Source organism: Limulus polyphemus, unplaced genomic scaffold (genome assembly GCF_000517525.1).
Source record: "Limulus polyphemus unplaced genomic scaffold, Limulus_polyphemus-2.1.2 Scaffold2534, whole genome shotgun sequence".
Classification (NCBI taxonomy): domain Eukaryota; kingdom Metazoa; phylum Arthropoda; class Merostomata; order Xiphosura; family Limulidae; genus Limulus; species Limulus polyphemus.
This window is the reverse complement of record NW_013668144.1, coordinates 138,973-157,187: the sequence shown is the minus strand read 5'-3', so window position 1 is coordinate 157,187 and position 18,215 is coordinate 138,973. Positions and strand designations below refer to the sequence as shown.

The 18,215-nt window shown below is 31.1% G+C and overlaps 1 protein-coding gene across 1 annotated transcript in view; it reads right to left on the bottom strand.

Moving 5' to 3' along the window:
- Positions 1-264: 264 nt before the first annotated feature.
- LOC106467227 (collagen alpha chain CG42342-like) overlaps positions 265-18,215 on the bottom strand; it is a gene marked incomplete at its 3' end in the record, with an annotated part of 54,182 nt that continues 36,231 nt past the window's right edge. The window contains exons 11-20 of the mRNA XM_022395362.1: positions 16,138-16,182; positions 11,423-11,446; positions 4,439-4,471; positions 3,766-3,798; positions 3,098-3,169; positions 2,412-2,456; positions 2,096-2,149; positions 1,765-1,800; positions 1,374-1,427; positions 265-348 (exon numbers count right to left, since the gene is read on the bottom strand). Of these exons, the coding sequence (XP_022251070.1) occupies positions 265-348; positions 1,374-1,427; positions 1,765-1,800; positions 2,096-2,149; positions 2,412-2,456; positions 3,098-3,169; positions 3,766-3,798; positions 4,439-4,471; positions 11,423-11,446; positions 16,138-16,182 (480 nt within the window). The remainder of the gene's footprint in view (positions 349-1,373; positions 1,428-1,764; positions 1,801-2,095; positions 2,150-2,411; positions 2,457-3,097; positions 3,170-3,765; positions 3,799-4,438; positions 4,472-11,422; positions 11,447-16,137; positions 16,183-18,215) is intronic.

The following is an 18,215-nucleotide window of genomic DNA, read 5'->3' as shown; positions in this document are numbered from 1 at the left end:
ATAGGCTCAAACCTAACTCGCCAACATCAAAATTCAGAGCTTTATCACATAGCCCACTAAGAAACGAACTATACATATTAAGAAATAATCAAGAAAATTGTTTATTACATACATTTATAGCGACTCAAAATTTTAAAGTTACATTAAAATGATACAATGGTTAATATATTCTTTTTTATCTGAATACAATTATATTATCAAACTTTGTAATAAAAGGTCATTTTAATTTCATACTATTCTGAGAGACAATTGGGTGTGACTCACCTTATTAGGAGGCGTCCACCCACAGCCAGCAAAAGGAAGACCATCAGGGCCAAGAGGACAGGGGGCATCTAAACCAGGAACACCCTGTAGATGAAAACTGGGTATAATAGCACGTTTAACTCGAAAACCATGCTTAATACATTCACACATTATCGTCATATGACAAGTAATTTTCATTTTGAAAAACCATACAAGCTACAAATTACTATTTGTCTGCAACAGAGTAACGTGACTGTGTGAGTCGAAGTAAAATATTAAATCAAGTGTAGGTATTTTAAAGTGATCACCAACAGGGAAAAACAAGTAAATAAAGGACCTTAGTTTACCAAACACAAAATAAAAACAAAACTTTGATTATTCGTTTGCTCACTAAACTTCTCAATAACAAATTGTTCATAAGAAATCAAGAAAAAACGTAAAAAAATGTATGTCAGGCCCGTGAGTAAGATACTTTGCCCAATTTAAAATTATAAAAATAGGGTTGAAAAAGTTTTTTGGCCTATAGCATAAGCCCATCATATTGAGGATATCTAGTGATAAAGACGATAAATCAGTTTGCTTTCAACCAAGAGCATGCATAAGAGAGGGGAAAGGGTCTAGACCCAAAAAAATGCTATGCATACACTGTAATGTTGTTTATTTCCATTCATATGATCTATGCGCATGCGTTGATATAGTTTTGTACATCTAAACATATTTGCATGTGTAATGTGTCCCTCCCTCCAACAGAGGTCAAATTTAAATTCCTGCACACAGCCCTGTCTCCAAGTTAGTTTTTTTTTGTTTAAAGAGAGTGTATAACTTAGGTTGAGAATACCAAAATCACTGCTAAGTGTTCTTTGGGAATGAAGCATGCATTCAACTTCAAATAAGCTGTTGTAATAAGAAGAAAACATTGTAATCAAGATGGGGAATTATATGCAAAAGGCACATCGGTATGTCTGCGAACTTACAACGCTAGAATCCAGGTTTCAATACCCGTGATGGGCAGAGACAGATAATCCATTGTGCAGCTTTGTGCTTAATCACAAACAAATAAACAAAAAACATGCAAAACATTAATCTAATAATGGCTGGAGACGGCTTAAATTAATCTAATATTTACTTACCCGATCACCTGGTTCTCCTTTATCACCTTTCTTCCCTCTTCTTCCCACCATACCCTTTAAAATATCAATTCAACGTCATTATTATATAGTTTTGATTTATATATCTTACAGTTCCACATTTTTGTTTCTAAGATAAGCTCATGAGTTCATTGCTTTATATAAAACCAGTTACTAACATAACCATTCTTTATATTAATTTTGATAAGAAATAATGATTTTCATCGCTTTCAATGACATAATTCAGAAAGAAACAATTTTAATTTTTGCAATAAAGTTATCAAAGAAATTAGAACACCATACTTCAGATAGTAATGCAAAAAACCACAAAACTTCAACATCAAAACAAAGCACACACTTATACAAAAGAAGACTTAAAAGCCAACTAACTTACAGGAGATCCCATATCACCCTTATCTCCTTTAGGACCCTATTTATAAAAATAAACAGTATTGTATATAACACATCAAATAAATCAAGTGTATCTGTCGTTGAAAACAACTATTAAAAAATGCTTTAATACATATACTTGTACAGTTTGTGCTACAAGATATGATCACAGTAGAGAAATAACGATACAAGTTATTTCATCAGACAGTTCCTTACAAAAACAAATTAACAACTATCTTCACTTACATGACCCTTTATTATAATTATCTCGATTAACTAATTAACTCCAAGTAATTTATAAAATACATTTACGAAAATAATCAAAACATATCTACCATCTCTCCTGGTACTCCATCAATCCCACTTTCACCTCGTGATCCCCTTGGACCCTACAAGATTGTTTTATAAAGTTCAGTTTAAATTTATTATCTTACATATGAGCAGGAATTGTTACACAAACACACAGTTTCAAGAGAGAAGTTGTGAGCTCTACATTTACTTTGTTTTGGTTTTGTTTAATATTTATTTATTATTCCTTCTATTATGTAGTTCAACTATAACTTTTTTGTTATATTAAAGAGCTAGCTCACCTTCTAGCTAGAGCATGCTGGATTAAGTCATAAAGAAGTATAAAATATAAGAGTTACTTACAGGTAATCCCATGGGTCCATGATTACCCCTTTCTCCCTCTTCACCCTAGTTTATAACATGTTAACATAGTTGTTGAGTGCATGAAAATGTAACATTACTTCTCAGTAATAAAAATAGCACTATTTCTTCCATTCATCATGTCAAATGAACATGGTCTTAGATGTATATGTATACTCCTTGATTAATCACTATTTCTATATCCAGCTTTTTCTTCAATGCATGTTTTTTTAAAGCAGGTGTTAAAAATCATTGTTCCAAAGATGTCTGGTTATCTTACCTGATACTTCACATATTATTGTAGTTCTTAACATACCAAACACTATTACAACAACAATCATGAACATTTCTGAACAACTGTGATTATAAAACAAGACAGGATGATAATAGAATTATACTTTATTTTAACTTTGTTAAATAAAACTAATATAAATGTTTTTGTTTACACATCTCATTTTCCGCAGGTGAAAAACTAATGAAGATATGGTATTCTGTAGCATAAGAATTTGAGATTAGTTAAGTGTGTATTCCAGTGCAGTCTGAAGGAAACTATTGTCTTTGTAGATCTTGAATGACTGTTTGACAAAACACATAATGCTTTTTTGACAGATATTAACTATTTAAGTGAATTAGCACAATACAAAAAAAATTCAGCTTGACATATCAAATGTCTACAACTGCTAACTTACACGGTCACCTTTTTCCCCATGTGTCCCCTTGTCACCCTTCATTCCTGGAGGACCTTGTGCTCCTCTTAATCCCTAAGTAGAAAAAATAACCATAAAGCTAGCTTTAGTGTTGTATCAATTGCAATAAAATATTTAAAAATGAAAAACTTTTTTCCAAAGAAAGCATACAAGATATAAATTTAAGCCTGAGATCATGTAAAATATTTCATTTTATACATTTAGCCATTTTTTTCAAGTCTTTGAACTATAATTGTTGACTTATTTTGTCACTTGTATATTTATAATATGAGGGTAATAAATAAAATAGGTTTGGTCAACATTAGAATTAATGATTGCTACACATGAAATGGATGTTTAAGGAAACACTCTCAATAAAAAAAACAAGATGTAAAAAGCTTGAGCCAGCCAAGAACTAACCAGAACTTAACTTACTATGTATAAGAAACAAAAGGTGTGCTACTAGCTAATTCAGAAAAATTCATGTTTCTATGTTACAAGATATATTAAAAATTACAAAAGTTTCAGAAATAGGTGAAACACTACAAGTGTTTTTCAAATGGAGTAGCTATCCAACACTTTCTGTGATTTAAACTTACTAAATGTTAAAACCTCACAGAAGCAATACCACAAAATGTTCCCAATATATCTGAAGTATTTCCATTACTTACTGGAAGACCAGGAGGTCCTGGAGGGCCTATAACCTGTAATAAAAAGTCTCTATCACCTGGTTAAACCTCTTACAATTTTTTTAATTACGATTAATGTTGCATATTATTTATTAACATAATACTGAACTTGTTAGAACCTTCTAAAATTCAAGCATGTCAAATTTTATATTTTATAGCTTTTATTAACAAACTTGCTTTGCAGTAACACTATAATATATTAGTACTTCAAAAAAGCAAACTGATCAATCATAAGATTTATATATACCTGTTAAGAAAAAACATAAATTTAAAGACTATGAAAACCTAAAACCTTCAAATAGTAATTCTAAAATCTAGTAAAAAAAATAGATGTTAGAAAACTATAATGAATACACAGAAAGCCAAGAAAAGCCTGAATATATTACAAAGGACAAAGAAAATATGGTGCAATATATTACACACACAAAAACTAGCAATACATTATTGTGTAAATCTTAAAACAATTCTGAAGCTGTCTTTAAATGGTCTTCATGGATCTGAACACATTTACAATTTTGAATATTGTTTTGTGTACTTTTAAACAGATTTTAATACAGAAAATATATTTTGAAAGTGAGAGATAAATATAATAGCAAGAGCTGTACCTTATACAGTAAAACATTTTGAACAAAATACAAACATAAGTAGTACTTACAAATTCCTTTGTGCCTTCTAAGCTACCATTAATCTGATAAAGGAAAAAAAATAATAATTGAACCATAAAAGTAAAAATATTGTTATAATTTAGATGTATAGGGAGCATGTTAGTATGTCATGATGACACAATATCTAGGAATTTTACGTAATATTTAGAGGTAACAGTACAATATAAATATCAGAATTAGTGATTTAATTAAAAACTAAGTTAATCAGTTCAGTTTCAGTTAGTAAGTTAAACAGTGACAATTAGTGTGTCTGCTATTCAGTTAGTGAGTTAGTCAGCACAATTATTACTGATTGATTAGTGAGGAAATTTTGCAAATATATTTCTAACAAGTAAGGTGTAAGTTAGTTTCCAAGCTTCTGTTGAAAAGTTGTTTGTGAAGTTAGGCTTACTTTTCAATGTAGCAAATGTTATTGAAGAAATAAATTAATTTGTTATCGTTATGTGGCTGAACATCATATTATTTTTACCAAAAAATCCCAATGAACCCACACAATGATAGAAAATGTGACATCATGGTTTCAGAAATGGAACTGACTAAACATTAACTTCAAAATGACAACATGATAACAATATCAAAACTTTGCTGGAGAGGTTGAAATAGTTATAAGAAAACCAAAAAAAATCACAGAAAATTAAAAAAGAACAAGAAGAAAGAGACATAAAATAAAAAGATCATGAAGAAAGTTTTTTTTTAATTTTGCATAAAGCTACTTGAGAGCTATCTGTGCCAGCCAGTCATAATTTTGAAGTGTTAGACTAGAGAGAAAGCAGCTAATCAACACAATCCACCAACAACTCTTGGGGTACTCTTTGCTAACAAATAGTGGGACTGATTGTCACATTATAAGGCCCCCATGGCAGAAAGGGTGAGAATGTTTGGTGATGGTATTTCAACCTATGACCTGCAGACTGTGAGTCATGTATTCTAACCACCAATCCTTTCATGAAGAAGAAAGAGACCAAAAATTAGAAGAAGACTAAGAAGAACAAACCAGGAATTTAGGAGAGAAGTTAGAAAAAAAAGAGGCATAACATTTAAAGGATTATAAACAAAAATAAATATGACTGAAGATAACATCCACAAAACTATTGGGGATTACAACAACAAGAATTGAAGAAGTAAAGAAAGGTTATAATGATAAAATTGAAGAAGTACAAAAAGGCATCTATAATGCACAGAAAAATTATAACAACATAATCAATTAGGTAGAAAAGAACATTAATGACAGAATAAAATATTTGGAAAAAGAATTAGTAAATGCAAAGATCAAACCAACCATACCTCTTTCTATACCCAATCACAAATTTCAATATACAACACCATTTACTATTAAATAAGGAATAGGAGAATCTATTTGGTCCACATCTGTTATCACTATTGCTGTGCCATCTTTGACTGAAGGAACTTCCTGGCCTACTACAGCCATGACAGTATCAAATCCAGTTCCAGAGTTTAGCTGTGCAATTCAATTACATCACCCAATCAAGAAACCAACAAGTACCATGGGAGACATATCAGGCTCAGTTTGAAATAATTTCCAAACTGAATGGGTTGAATAATGAATAGTAAGCTACTTATCTTGCCACTCATTTAAAAGGAACAGTCTTAACAACATTAAGCAACTTTCCAGCTGAGACCTGTAACATTTCTGAAACATTAATACGTGCCTCATAAAACAGGTTCAGAGTGACACACCAGAAGCAAGTATCTAGAGCAAAATTCTCTAGCTAAATTTGTGGGAGATTTGGAAAGGCTTGTCTATCTTATCCAGATGCTCCATGTGAAATGATGGTTTCTTTGGCATGTGACCAACAGATGTCAAAACAGATGAGGATATGAAAATTAGGCTAAAACAAAATAGGTGTTCATCTTTAAAAGCTCTTCAGTTGACAATTAAACTTAACTGACTCCATGAATCCATTAAAGTCATGGATAAATAACTAAAAGCTTCATCTTGAAGTTACAGGACCATCAAATCAAATAGTACAGAAACATCAATTCCCTATAATGATAGTCTAGACTCTTGAAGAATTGAAAGGATTACTTAGACAGCTGACTACACAGAATGAAGGAAATAAACCACAAGACAATAGGTGTTTCAAATGTACACATTGCCAGGAACTGCAGACAAAAGCCTGTATGAAATAAAAATTCCTCCCAAAAGACACTATAAAAAGAGAACAATTATAAATGTGGGAAACATTACTTTTACAGACAAGACTGTGAGGAATCAACAGCTGTTAATACCATAAGGATGAATCTCAGAGCCCAATGTGACCAAAAGAACATCAAAGAGCTAACCAGATATCAAAACATGGAATTTAGCTTGACTTATGGAGAAAACTTCAACTAAGAATGTTCCAAATGAGATAAGAAGCTCATTGCTTTAAGAAACCTGTCATTGACTTAAAGGTTTATAAATGGGAAGCCTTGCAGTATATTGATCAACACTGGTTCTACAGTTACAATAATTTGACCTGATTTGATAATAAGAGATGGGAAAATGTTTCCATTAGTGAAGAAAGAAGATGGATTGATGTTAACATCAAGTGGACATAAAGTTCCATTAAGAAAACATTTAGAAGTTACTCTTACTGTAGAAAGTGTCTCTACACCTCATGATGGGTGAGTAACTGACATCGAGGAAGAGTGCATACTGGAAACTGACTACATGCAAAGACATAGATATGAGGTTAGGCTAGCTTCAAATAGCTTCACAGTCTATGACCAGGAAATCCCTGTGCACTCCATAACAATTACTGCACCAGAAAATGAATTTTCAGTGATAACAAAGAGAACAATCATTGGGATTAACTAAATCTATTGTCAGAGATTCAATAAAACCAAACACTCCAACTTGTCTTGATGTATTAATATTTGGATGAACTCTTACGGATCTTCAGAATAAAAATGTTATAATTAGGGCCATAAACTTAACAAACCATAAAAACTGAGTCAAGTCTGGAAGGAAGATTGCAAGATATGATGTTGTACAGGTAGTACTTCCACATCAAAGAACTTCAAAAGTAGTTACTTGTGAGGAAAAATTAATGAAGTCTGACATCAAATTCTCAAATAAGGACAGTTTACCATCACTAACAACAGCTGTATGATTTGAGTTGTCATGGTCGTATAGCTGGTGAATGTCAAAGGTTACATGACTTGCTCATGGAACATCAAGATACCTTCTCCAGTGGCCTTCATTACTTGAGCCAAAAATATATATACTAGAGATGCAGCTTCAATATGTCAGTCGGCCAGATATCTTCCTTTTGCAAATCAAACATTAGGCTTTCAAAGAAATAGAAAGCATGAAAGAACAAGGAGCGATAGAACCAAGCACTAGTGGTTTTCAGCATTGGATCTGAAGATTGAATACTGGCAAATGCACATTGGTCAAGAAAATACATAAAACTGCCTTTACTGTAAGAAATGAATTGTGATGAGTTGTTGCATTACTATATGGATTATACATTTATCTGTTACAGTTCAATGACTAATGGAATGTGCTGTTTCTGAACTATCCTAGAATGCCATACTCACCTACTTGAACGACATAATCACACATGGGAAGGCATTTGATAATGCTCATGATGGGCTAACTAAAGCTCTGGATTGGTTGACAAAAGAAAACCTTATGATGAATCCCAAGAAGTGTGAATTGTTTCATCAACAGGTGTTTCTTGGGACAATTAGTCAGCAGACTCATCTAAGATTGAATCTGTTCAGAACTTGCATGAGATTAGAGAATATCTGGGACTGTGCTCTTACTATTGTCATTTTGTAAAATCATTCTCTATCATAGCACATCTACAAATAATACTTGAAAAACCATATAAGTGTTGTTGGACTGTTAATTGTGAGAAAACATTAAAAAAAACTGAAGGAATAATTAACCAATAGTCTTGTACTAGAACTTCTGAAGATCCATTCATTTAGGTACAGATGCCAGTGATTTTGAAGAAGGATTAGTGTTACCACAAGTAAAATGTAGAAAAGGACATAAGACTGCCTACTATAGTAAGGTAATAAATGCTGCAGAAAGGAGGTATTGCACAACTCAGAAGGAGGTACTAAGTGTTGTTTGAGCCATCATTACTATAATGAAACATTTTATACTCCAGACAGATAATGGAGCATTGAAATGGCTGGTAAGGTTTCATAATCCAGAATGGAAGACAGCAAGATTGCGACAGAAACTTCAAATACAACTTTAACATCATGCTCACCCTGGGTATGCTTATGCATTATCCTAAAGACCGTATATTAATGAAGGATGTAAACACTATGAAAAGAAGGAAGCCAGAGATAGTAAAAACGACCAGTCTAAAGTATAACAGAGACTAGTCCAAGAGATGACATGAACAAGTAATGATGAAGAACTAATGTGGTACAACATTCAACTGAAAGATGCTCAGGCAAAAGGTACAAGTTTGAAACCAAAATCTGAGTGGATCAAGAATAGTGAAGAAAAACCCTCATGGCAAACAGTCACTCCACACAGCCCAAATACAAAGATGTACTGGCACAGTGGGAATCAACATGTCAACAAAAGGGCTTGTTATGTCAGAAATGAGAAGATAAATGGATGGAAACAAGAACTATAGGTGGTACTTTCACAGTCTCTACATTCAGAAGCACTCCATCATATCCACAATATTCAGATGACTGGACATTCAGATGTTAAGACACTGGAGAGAGTAAGAAAACACTTCTGTTGCAATGGGTGTTGGCAATCTGCAGAGAATTGGTGTAAATTGTATGAACTATGCTGTGAGCAAAAAGATCTATGAAAGAAGCAACATGTGCTGCTATAGCAGTATTATGTTAGAGCACTATTTGAGAGAGCCGCTGTTAATGTGTTTGGTTCTTTGTCAGAGTAACAATGGAAATAAGTATATCAAGGTTGTGATAGATTATTTCAACTAATGGCTAGAAGCATATGCTGTTTATAAAAAGAGACAGACTAGCAAGAAAATTCTTCAATAAATTTGTTTCAATATTTGGTGTGCCTATGAATTTCACTCAGATAAGGGAATGAACTTTGAATCAGCCTTATTTACAGAAATGTGTCAGATCCATGAAATCAAAAAGACAACAGCCATTCTTCCATCTTTCAATAGCATAGTGGAGAGATACAAGCATACATTTCTCAATCAATTAGCCACTTATGTGAAAGAACATCAAATAATGTGGCATCAAGGTCTTCCACTGCTAGTTATGAGTTATCAAACGGTAGTACATGGAGCTACAGGCAACATACTGTCATCACTGATGTTTGGGAGAGAACTTAAAGTGCTGTTGGACATTTTGTACTCTCATTCAGAGGACAGTCACTCAGCAGTTTCTCACAGAATATGAAGAGAGACAAAAGAGTGCCACTAATGTTATACTTGACTTTAATGATAAATTAAAAATCCCTATGATGGTCTGGCTGTAAAAGTTTTGAAAAGAATCAATATGCGGTTTACAGAATCCTAAAGGCAGGCAGTCCAGGTCAAAGGTCATCCACTATGATAATCTTTGGAAGCACATCAATGAAAGAGCAGCCAAGTGGATAATTTCAGAGAAGAATATGCCAGCAAAAAAGTTAACCTGCTAAAGAGTCCAAGGTTCCTGTTGAGACTACTTTTGGATGATTGCCAAGGACAGTGCCACCATTGGATTTGCTCAACTACCACCTAGGGAGAACTCTTCCAGTGACAGGACAACAAATGATGAAAAGAGATTATTGCATCTAAATACCATAACTATCAAAAAAGACTTGATGAATGGACAGTTTAATGCCCTGTTTTATTTGTGTGTTATGGCAGTGTTGTAAGCTATATTTTTAATATCTAAATTTAGAGGTGTTTTTTTTTGCTAGAAGAAGCATGTTATTACATCATGATGACACAATATTTTAGAAATTTCATGAATGTTAGTAATATATGTTTCTGTAGTATCTAGAAATAAGAGTAAAATATAAAAACCAGAATCAGTGAATTAACGAGTAAATAAGTTAATCAGTTCAGTGTCGATTAGTGAATTTAACAGTGGCAGGTGATAAAATTAGTCAGCATGATTATTATTGACTTATTAACAAGGAAAAGTTTATAAGTTAGGCATACATTAGTTTCAGTTTCTGATGAAATGTTGTAGCTGAAGTTAAGCCTACCAGCAAATGTAACCTTTAACAAATGGTACTGAAGAAACAAATTAACTTGGTATCATTACATGGATTGGGCTTCACATTATTTGCCCAAATAATCCAAAAGAATCCACTCAATGACATAACACATTAACAAATATAAAAATATAAATGCTACAAAAAAAACCATTTTTAGTGTATTTATCAAACCTATCCATCTGAATTATTGTGAAAAAATGAATTTATATACATTAATATAATTAACCATGTGATAAACATTTATTAGAGGATTAGATTATAATACATACAGTTAGAGTTTCATAATCTTGTTTATTAATAAACTTATAATGCAGTTTCTAATTTTCTGTCTGTATGTGAAATACTGATGAATATATATTTTTTTGATTTTATAATAAGAGCAAAATAACTTGTAAAATGTACACCATAAACTTTGTCTGTTACTGTATGTAAAACAGGGTGTTAAAAAGTTCTTATATGAAACCCTTGTACTGAATAATATGATTATTTAATGTCATTTCTAACATTCTTGACACTTTAATTTCTGGAAGAAATGTAGTATTTGTTTTAAAAATTAAAATAAAAGATTTTCGCTTCAAAAATATATATTTTTTAAATAAGAATTCTTCAAACAAATACCTTCCTTTGTTCCTAAAATTACTCTGGTAAACTACAGAAAATGAATGTTGAGGTATCACAAAGTGAGATCACTGTAAATTTTTGTTTAGTTTCAAATTAACACAGAAAATAAGACTGAGTTGATAATAAAATATTATTTTACTCATGAAAATATGGTAAAGTCATAAATTTTTAATTTACACACCTGTTGGATGTATCTCACAGGAGACTGTAGAAGAAAAAATATATACATTTAATTTTCAAATTTAAGGTTCTTTAATTCGTTCTTAGAGAATAAAAAACAATGATGAGAATGATATGCATGTAAAAATAAGCAGTTATGTCTTTTCTCATTTATTACATAGGTCTAAAAATGTCATAAAAATTACTGATTTAATTTTCTGAAAATACTAAAAACCTATTTTGAAAGTTTAAATCTTAAGATGTAGAATGTCCTAGCTGGCAGAGCTAAACATTTGGTAATATTTGTATAGGTGATACTACATCACAATAAGACAGATAAATTTAAATCCAAACAATTTTTACTGGTCCACTATGGGTACAATAGAATTTCAACTATACCTTGTCATGCTCCACCATCATGTTAAGGCATTCTACACCCTAAGTATTGTTTTCTTTTAAACAATGTATTAACAAAGATTTCATATGTTTTAACCCAGATGGCCTAACAAGATCTAGTATTGAGTGAAAGGCCTCACTGGCAATGGCATAGAATGAACAATAAAAAGTTAAAATTCTATTATATACTGGAAACCCATACTGATCCGGTAAAAAATAAAGAGCATTAAATTATTCTTAGACTTACTGCAATGTAACATGACACAGCTCTTTTTCTAAGGGTTATTTTTTACACCAATAAATAATTTCATAGAGAGGTTGCACATTCTCTGCCTCATTCAAAATCACAAATATAAATCTAGTGATTGATGGTTATCTCTATAAAAGGACACAAGTCTACATTATGACTTTGAATCTACAAATCCACCTCATTGTTTGTGCAGCTTTTATTGGGCAGAAACATTTATAAAATTACCCAGGATGTGTCACTGTTGACGTTTCTAATTCAGTTCCAAACTTAATTTTTGTACATTCCACCATATGGACTTAAACTGATTCTGCACCTTTAGGTCAATAAAAAACAATAAATGAAGACTATGGTCTGCAGTATGCAAATCCCAGTAGTTTATTGGTTAGATCACTAAACCAATAAACTGTATGTAGGTTTAAACCTCTCTCAGTCACATATTTTACTTTAAAAAATACACAAATACTTGAAATTAATAAGAACTATGTGCTATTCATTATTTCTAATATTTTTAAGTTTGAATAAAAATAGAATGAAATTTCAGCCAGCATTTCTTATCCTAAATTACCAAGCAGTTTTTTAAATATTACTAACACCATACTATATGAAAATCTCTGGTAATAGAGAACTTTCTTCGGTGACACAAATGATTAAGATTTAATGCACAAAACAAGCTGACTAATACATGAATGTTGAAACTTGTACTTTAGGACTTGTACTTTTGAGCTTTAAACATCATCTCATAAATTAATTATTAATTTAAAAATCATGATGTTATGACAGAAATAAAAAGGTTATTTTTTTAACTCAAATGAAACAAATGAATCTCATACTGAAATTCAAACTTAAGACTTATTGCCAGAGTTTTTCATTTTTTATAAAAGAAACTATTTCTAGTTTGCCTCTTACTTTAGAATCATATTACAGATATTCAAAGTTTCAATATTAGAATGACCAGATTTTAAATCAAAAAGCCAGAACAGCCCAGCTATTAATTTCAAATAGGTTGTTACAAATTTGGAATAATTTATATCTTATTTAATCTACTTTAAATTTATTGAACGGTTCCACAATATTTCCAAATATGTTAACATTGGCATTGTTTTTGTAATAATTTAAACTATTTTTTTTGGTGATAGACACAAAACAAATGCCCAAAAATAGTCAAATTATACATCCAAGAAATCTTTAATTGTTCACATTATCCAATTTATCATAAAATAGGCTAATTAATATTTGGACTTATTTAAGAATCCATAACACTTTGAAATATGCTACTTTCAGGTTTTAGCATTACTTTGAAACTTTATAGACATATTTTTGTGAAGAACGAATGGGATGTAGAAATTCTGTTTTTTAATCAAATAGTTATAAAATTCAGTACATGATGGTGTAAAATGTGTTTTGACCATGAGCACTGCTATAACTGTCTCCATATTCAGACATTGGTGACAGGATAGTATATGTTATAACAATGAGCAAGTCAAGTATGCCTATTACATTTATGATTCGACATAACTGGCAGTTTGATGTCTTTATCATAAAATTGGAATGTCTTGTGCATCCCAAGAACTTTTCTTGGGACACTAAGACAAACTACTAAAAAAATAGGACTGTCCCAACAAAACCAGGACATCTGGTCACCTTATTCAATATACTACCATTCATCTAAAGATAGTATAGCAAAAATCTTTATGACTTGAATCTGTTTTGTCCACCTAGTTGAAATATGTCATACATATTGTATTATGTGCTAAACTAAACATTAGAAGATTAACTAATTGAAAAGTAACATGGCAATGATATGTACTCAAAATAAGATGTTTCTAATTTTGAAAATGATATTGAAAACTTGCTGTTAAAAAGTAAAACCATGTCCTTAAACTAAATTACACATCAATAAATTTTCTAATGCAACAGATGATTCGGACAAAAGTTTAAAGCAAAAAAAGGGTATGTGTAGTAAGTCTGGAGCAAAAGCAAAATGCCAAATATGTTTAAAATTTTGGTAAATGAGATATAACAATTACATAGGTTATACTTAAACAAATCAGATAGCACTTTGCATTTAATAAAAGTTATTAATGCTACATTATCACATAAGAAACAGGTCTTACTTTGTTCAAAACCAAAAAAAATTAAAATACCTTTTGAGAAAGCGAATTCTACTTTTATTTTGTTATGGTTTTGTTTACTATTCATTTGTTATTCCTTCTATCATTTAGTTCAAATATGAATTTTAGTTACATTAAATCACTAACTCAACTTCTAGCTAGGGCACATTGATTTTAAGTATATATGTATTATGAAACTGACACAAGCCTTCTCTAGTGGTAATGTACAGATATTAATGTTGTGAAAGACTACGTAGATTAATGGTAATGACTAGTCACATGAGATGTATTTTGGTCTAACCACTAAATAAAAAGCCTTCCTTGATCTTGAAAAGAAGTTAGTTCATGAGATATAGTTAGAATTATTGCTATTTAATTCTTGATATTAAGAAATGTATAATTTTGAAATATTGTGTTATTTTCTTGTGAATTAGGTTTTTATTCTTCTGTTTCTTTTTCCTAATTCATATGATATTTATTGAGATTTATGTTGCATTGTTTATAAACATTTGTACCTAGTCCTAGCCAAGCACAGGTTTACTAACTGTTTTTTTTTTTTTGTAAGTGGTAATATTTGCATCCTAGTTGTTTGAAAGTTTTTGTTTGTATTTATGTTGTTATATTTAATAAATTGTTTTTGTTTGACCCTGGTTGTAGTTGTGTTTTGATTTGTCCATTATAACCTTACTCCACAGTGGGTTAATTTCACAATATAAATAAGACTGAGCTCAAAGTCTAATAATGGGAGTACAAATAAGATTAAGTTTGATGTCTGATAATGGGTCAATTCCAAAGTACCATAAGAATGAGTTCACAACCTGATAATGGATCAATTCCATAGTATAAATAAGACAGTTCACAGTTTAATAATGAGTGAATTCCATAGTACAAGTGAGACTGAACTTGAAGTATTATATACATTAAATAGTACAAATAAGACAGCTTGATTATTATTAATTATACTTGTCATAAGACATTAGTATTAGACCTATTACATTTTTAAATACTGCATCTATATATATATAGTCCCTTACAGATTTTCAAGAATTAGAATAGTGCATTATAACAATAGTATTCCAACCACACCATATTCATCATATCCAATGCCAATGATGCATTTTGCTCAATCCAGAGCTCTTCAGGTCAGCTTGGATACAACAAATGGTGCAGTGGTTGAAACATCATTAATTAAAGACATTTGTTAAGATGACAATTGTTATGATATGACTGCCTTTTACAAGCTGGCAAAGAATAATTATAATTAATTATACTTCTCATAAGACATTAGTATTAGGCCTATTATATTTTTAAACATAGCTTGGCATGATACCTGGTGGTTATGGTGCTCAACTTGTAAATTTGAATCCCTGTCACTGAACATTCTCATCTTATACAGTTGCTGACTGGTCCAGTTACCCAATTCTAAAAATGCCTGGCTTAAAAAAAATATTGGCTGATCCCAAATTAGTTGGGATTAACGTTATAACAGAAAAAATATTTTTAAACATGACATTCTATATCTAGTCCCTTAGAGATTTTCATGAATTAAAAGAATGTTTCATAATAGTATTCCAACCACACTATAATCATGTTTGGTGTATCCCAGCCAGTCTGAAGAGCTCAGGATTGAGTGAAACTCACCATTGGCAATGGATATAATGAATATAGTGTGGTTGGAATACTATAATTATACACTATTCTCTAAGGGACTAGATATAGATGCAGTGTTTAAAAATATAATAGGCCTAATACTAATGTTTTATAACAAGTATAATAAATTATAATCATGCTTTGCCGGCTTGTAAAAGGTTACATCAAGACAGCTTGCTTTTTGATAATGGGTCAATTAACAAGCATATAACTCAATTTCAAATAATGATATAATTCATAACAAAAACCTTCTACTGTATCTACATAGAGTATCAACCCAAAACATGCACATCTTCAAGTAGCAATAAATTACTTATTATTGATACCTACCACCACACCCTTTTCACCTTTATTTCCATCCTTGCCTGCTTTACCCTAACAACATGCAAAATGACAAAAAAATCAAAACAAAACATATGGTTATTGTGAATTCTGTTTTAAAATATAAAGTGTACATATAGAAGCTAAAAAGTTAATCATCATATTATGTGATATGCCTAATTAATGCATTTGTAAATGTCTGTCTGGGACCTGCTCAAAGTGAAACCAGAGAACAAAAAATGATATACAAAGCTTATGCAGAGTTTAGCACTAAACTACTGAAAATTTTAGAAAATTTGCAAGATACATCATAAGTGCAAAACAAGATGGACTTCTACGAAACGATGAGAAATAAGTGAGTTAACTAAGCAAAAATACATTCCTGTACGACTCCAAGAGTAGTAAATGTTCAAATGGGAAGTGAAAATAAGAAACAAATTACAAAATGTCAAATTACAAAATAATTCAGAAAACTGTTAGGAAAAATAAGCCTCACAAAAAAAAATATTCTTGGAATCTCCTATCTTTGTGATTGAAAATAACAGATAAAAAATTCCATGAGAGGAAGCTAAATTTAAATGTATCTAGAATATATTTCTGTAGTTGTCATTAACTGACAGGCTTGTTTCTGGCTTGAAAAAATGTTTGCTTGAAATGTTGCCGAGAAAATAAAATAGGACCATAGTTTTTTATGGTGATTTATCTCCAAAAGTCTATTTCTTTATTTTATCACCTTTGCATTTTTTCTACTCATTTATACTTTTATTATGTTCTAAGCCTGTCAAAATGGGTTGGATCCTTAATGTGCATGTCACCAGGTAATCTTAGTCACCTAAATAGAATAATAGTAAATATTAAAATACAGTTAGAGCATGTAAAAAAAATGTATGAAAATAAGAGTCTAAATTATATTTTTTGCTTAACTGTTATAACTGAAAACACTCACAGGGTTATCTTATTGTTTTGGTGTTAACTTCACAATTAAGACAAAATGAAATTTTCTGAATGAACAGTGTCAATTAGGCAGAATTTCTACAAAAAAAAACAAATTATACATGAACAGTATGATGGGATAGTTAGAAGAAAGTTGGTCAAACAGGAAATTAGGACATCAAGAAGGACGTATGAAACATGATTAGCTGCAAATGTAAAATTTAACAGTAAGGATTTCTTTAAATATACTAAGGGTAAACAAAACTTTAGGATGGGGGTAGGATCTTTGAAGAAGGATGAAGGTTCATATCTGATGATTATGAGATGGCTGGGTTATTAAATTTTGCTTTTTCTTCAGTTTTTACTAATGAAGATTTAAGCAATTTTCCTCACCTTGAACATTTGATAGATGGAGACAAGATTGAACAAAATGTTCACATTAATTCTGAGCTTGTTAAGAAAAAATTAGGAAGTTTAAAGAATGATATAACGCTCTGGGCCATATAATATTTCTCCAAGGGTTTTGAAGAAGGATATATGAGCCACTTGCTACTATTTTTTGTCATTTTTTTGAATGGTGAGCAGGTGCCAGATGATTGGAATTTGACTAATGTTACTCCTCTTTTCAAGGAAGGTGATAAAAATTGTCCCAGTAATTATAGACTCATTAGTATTACATCAGTTGTGGGAAAAGTTTTGGAAAGTCTGATAAAAGATGCTTTGCAAAGTCATTTAACAAAGTTTAGAATTTTATTTGATATTCAACATGGTTTCACTTCTTGCCTTACACATCTTTTGACATTCTTTGAAAAGGTTACTGCTTATGTAGATGGAGGTAAGAGTGTATATTTGATGTATCTAGATTTTCAGAAAGCATTTGACAAGATGCTTCATAAAAGACTTGTAAAAAAATATATCTAAAGGTGTGAGGGATAAGTTAGCAAATTGGATAAAAAAGTGGCTGAATGGAAGAAAGCAGAGGGTTGTTATAAATGGAGTTTAGTCAAACTGGATTAATGTCACAAGTGGGATACTTCAGGGCTCAGTCTTAGAACCTTTTCTCTTTTTGATTTACATCAATGACACAGATGAAGGAATGGTAAATAAATTACTTAATTTTGAAGATGATATTAAGGTCTTGGGTGTTGCTAGCT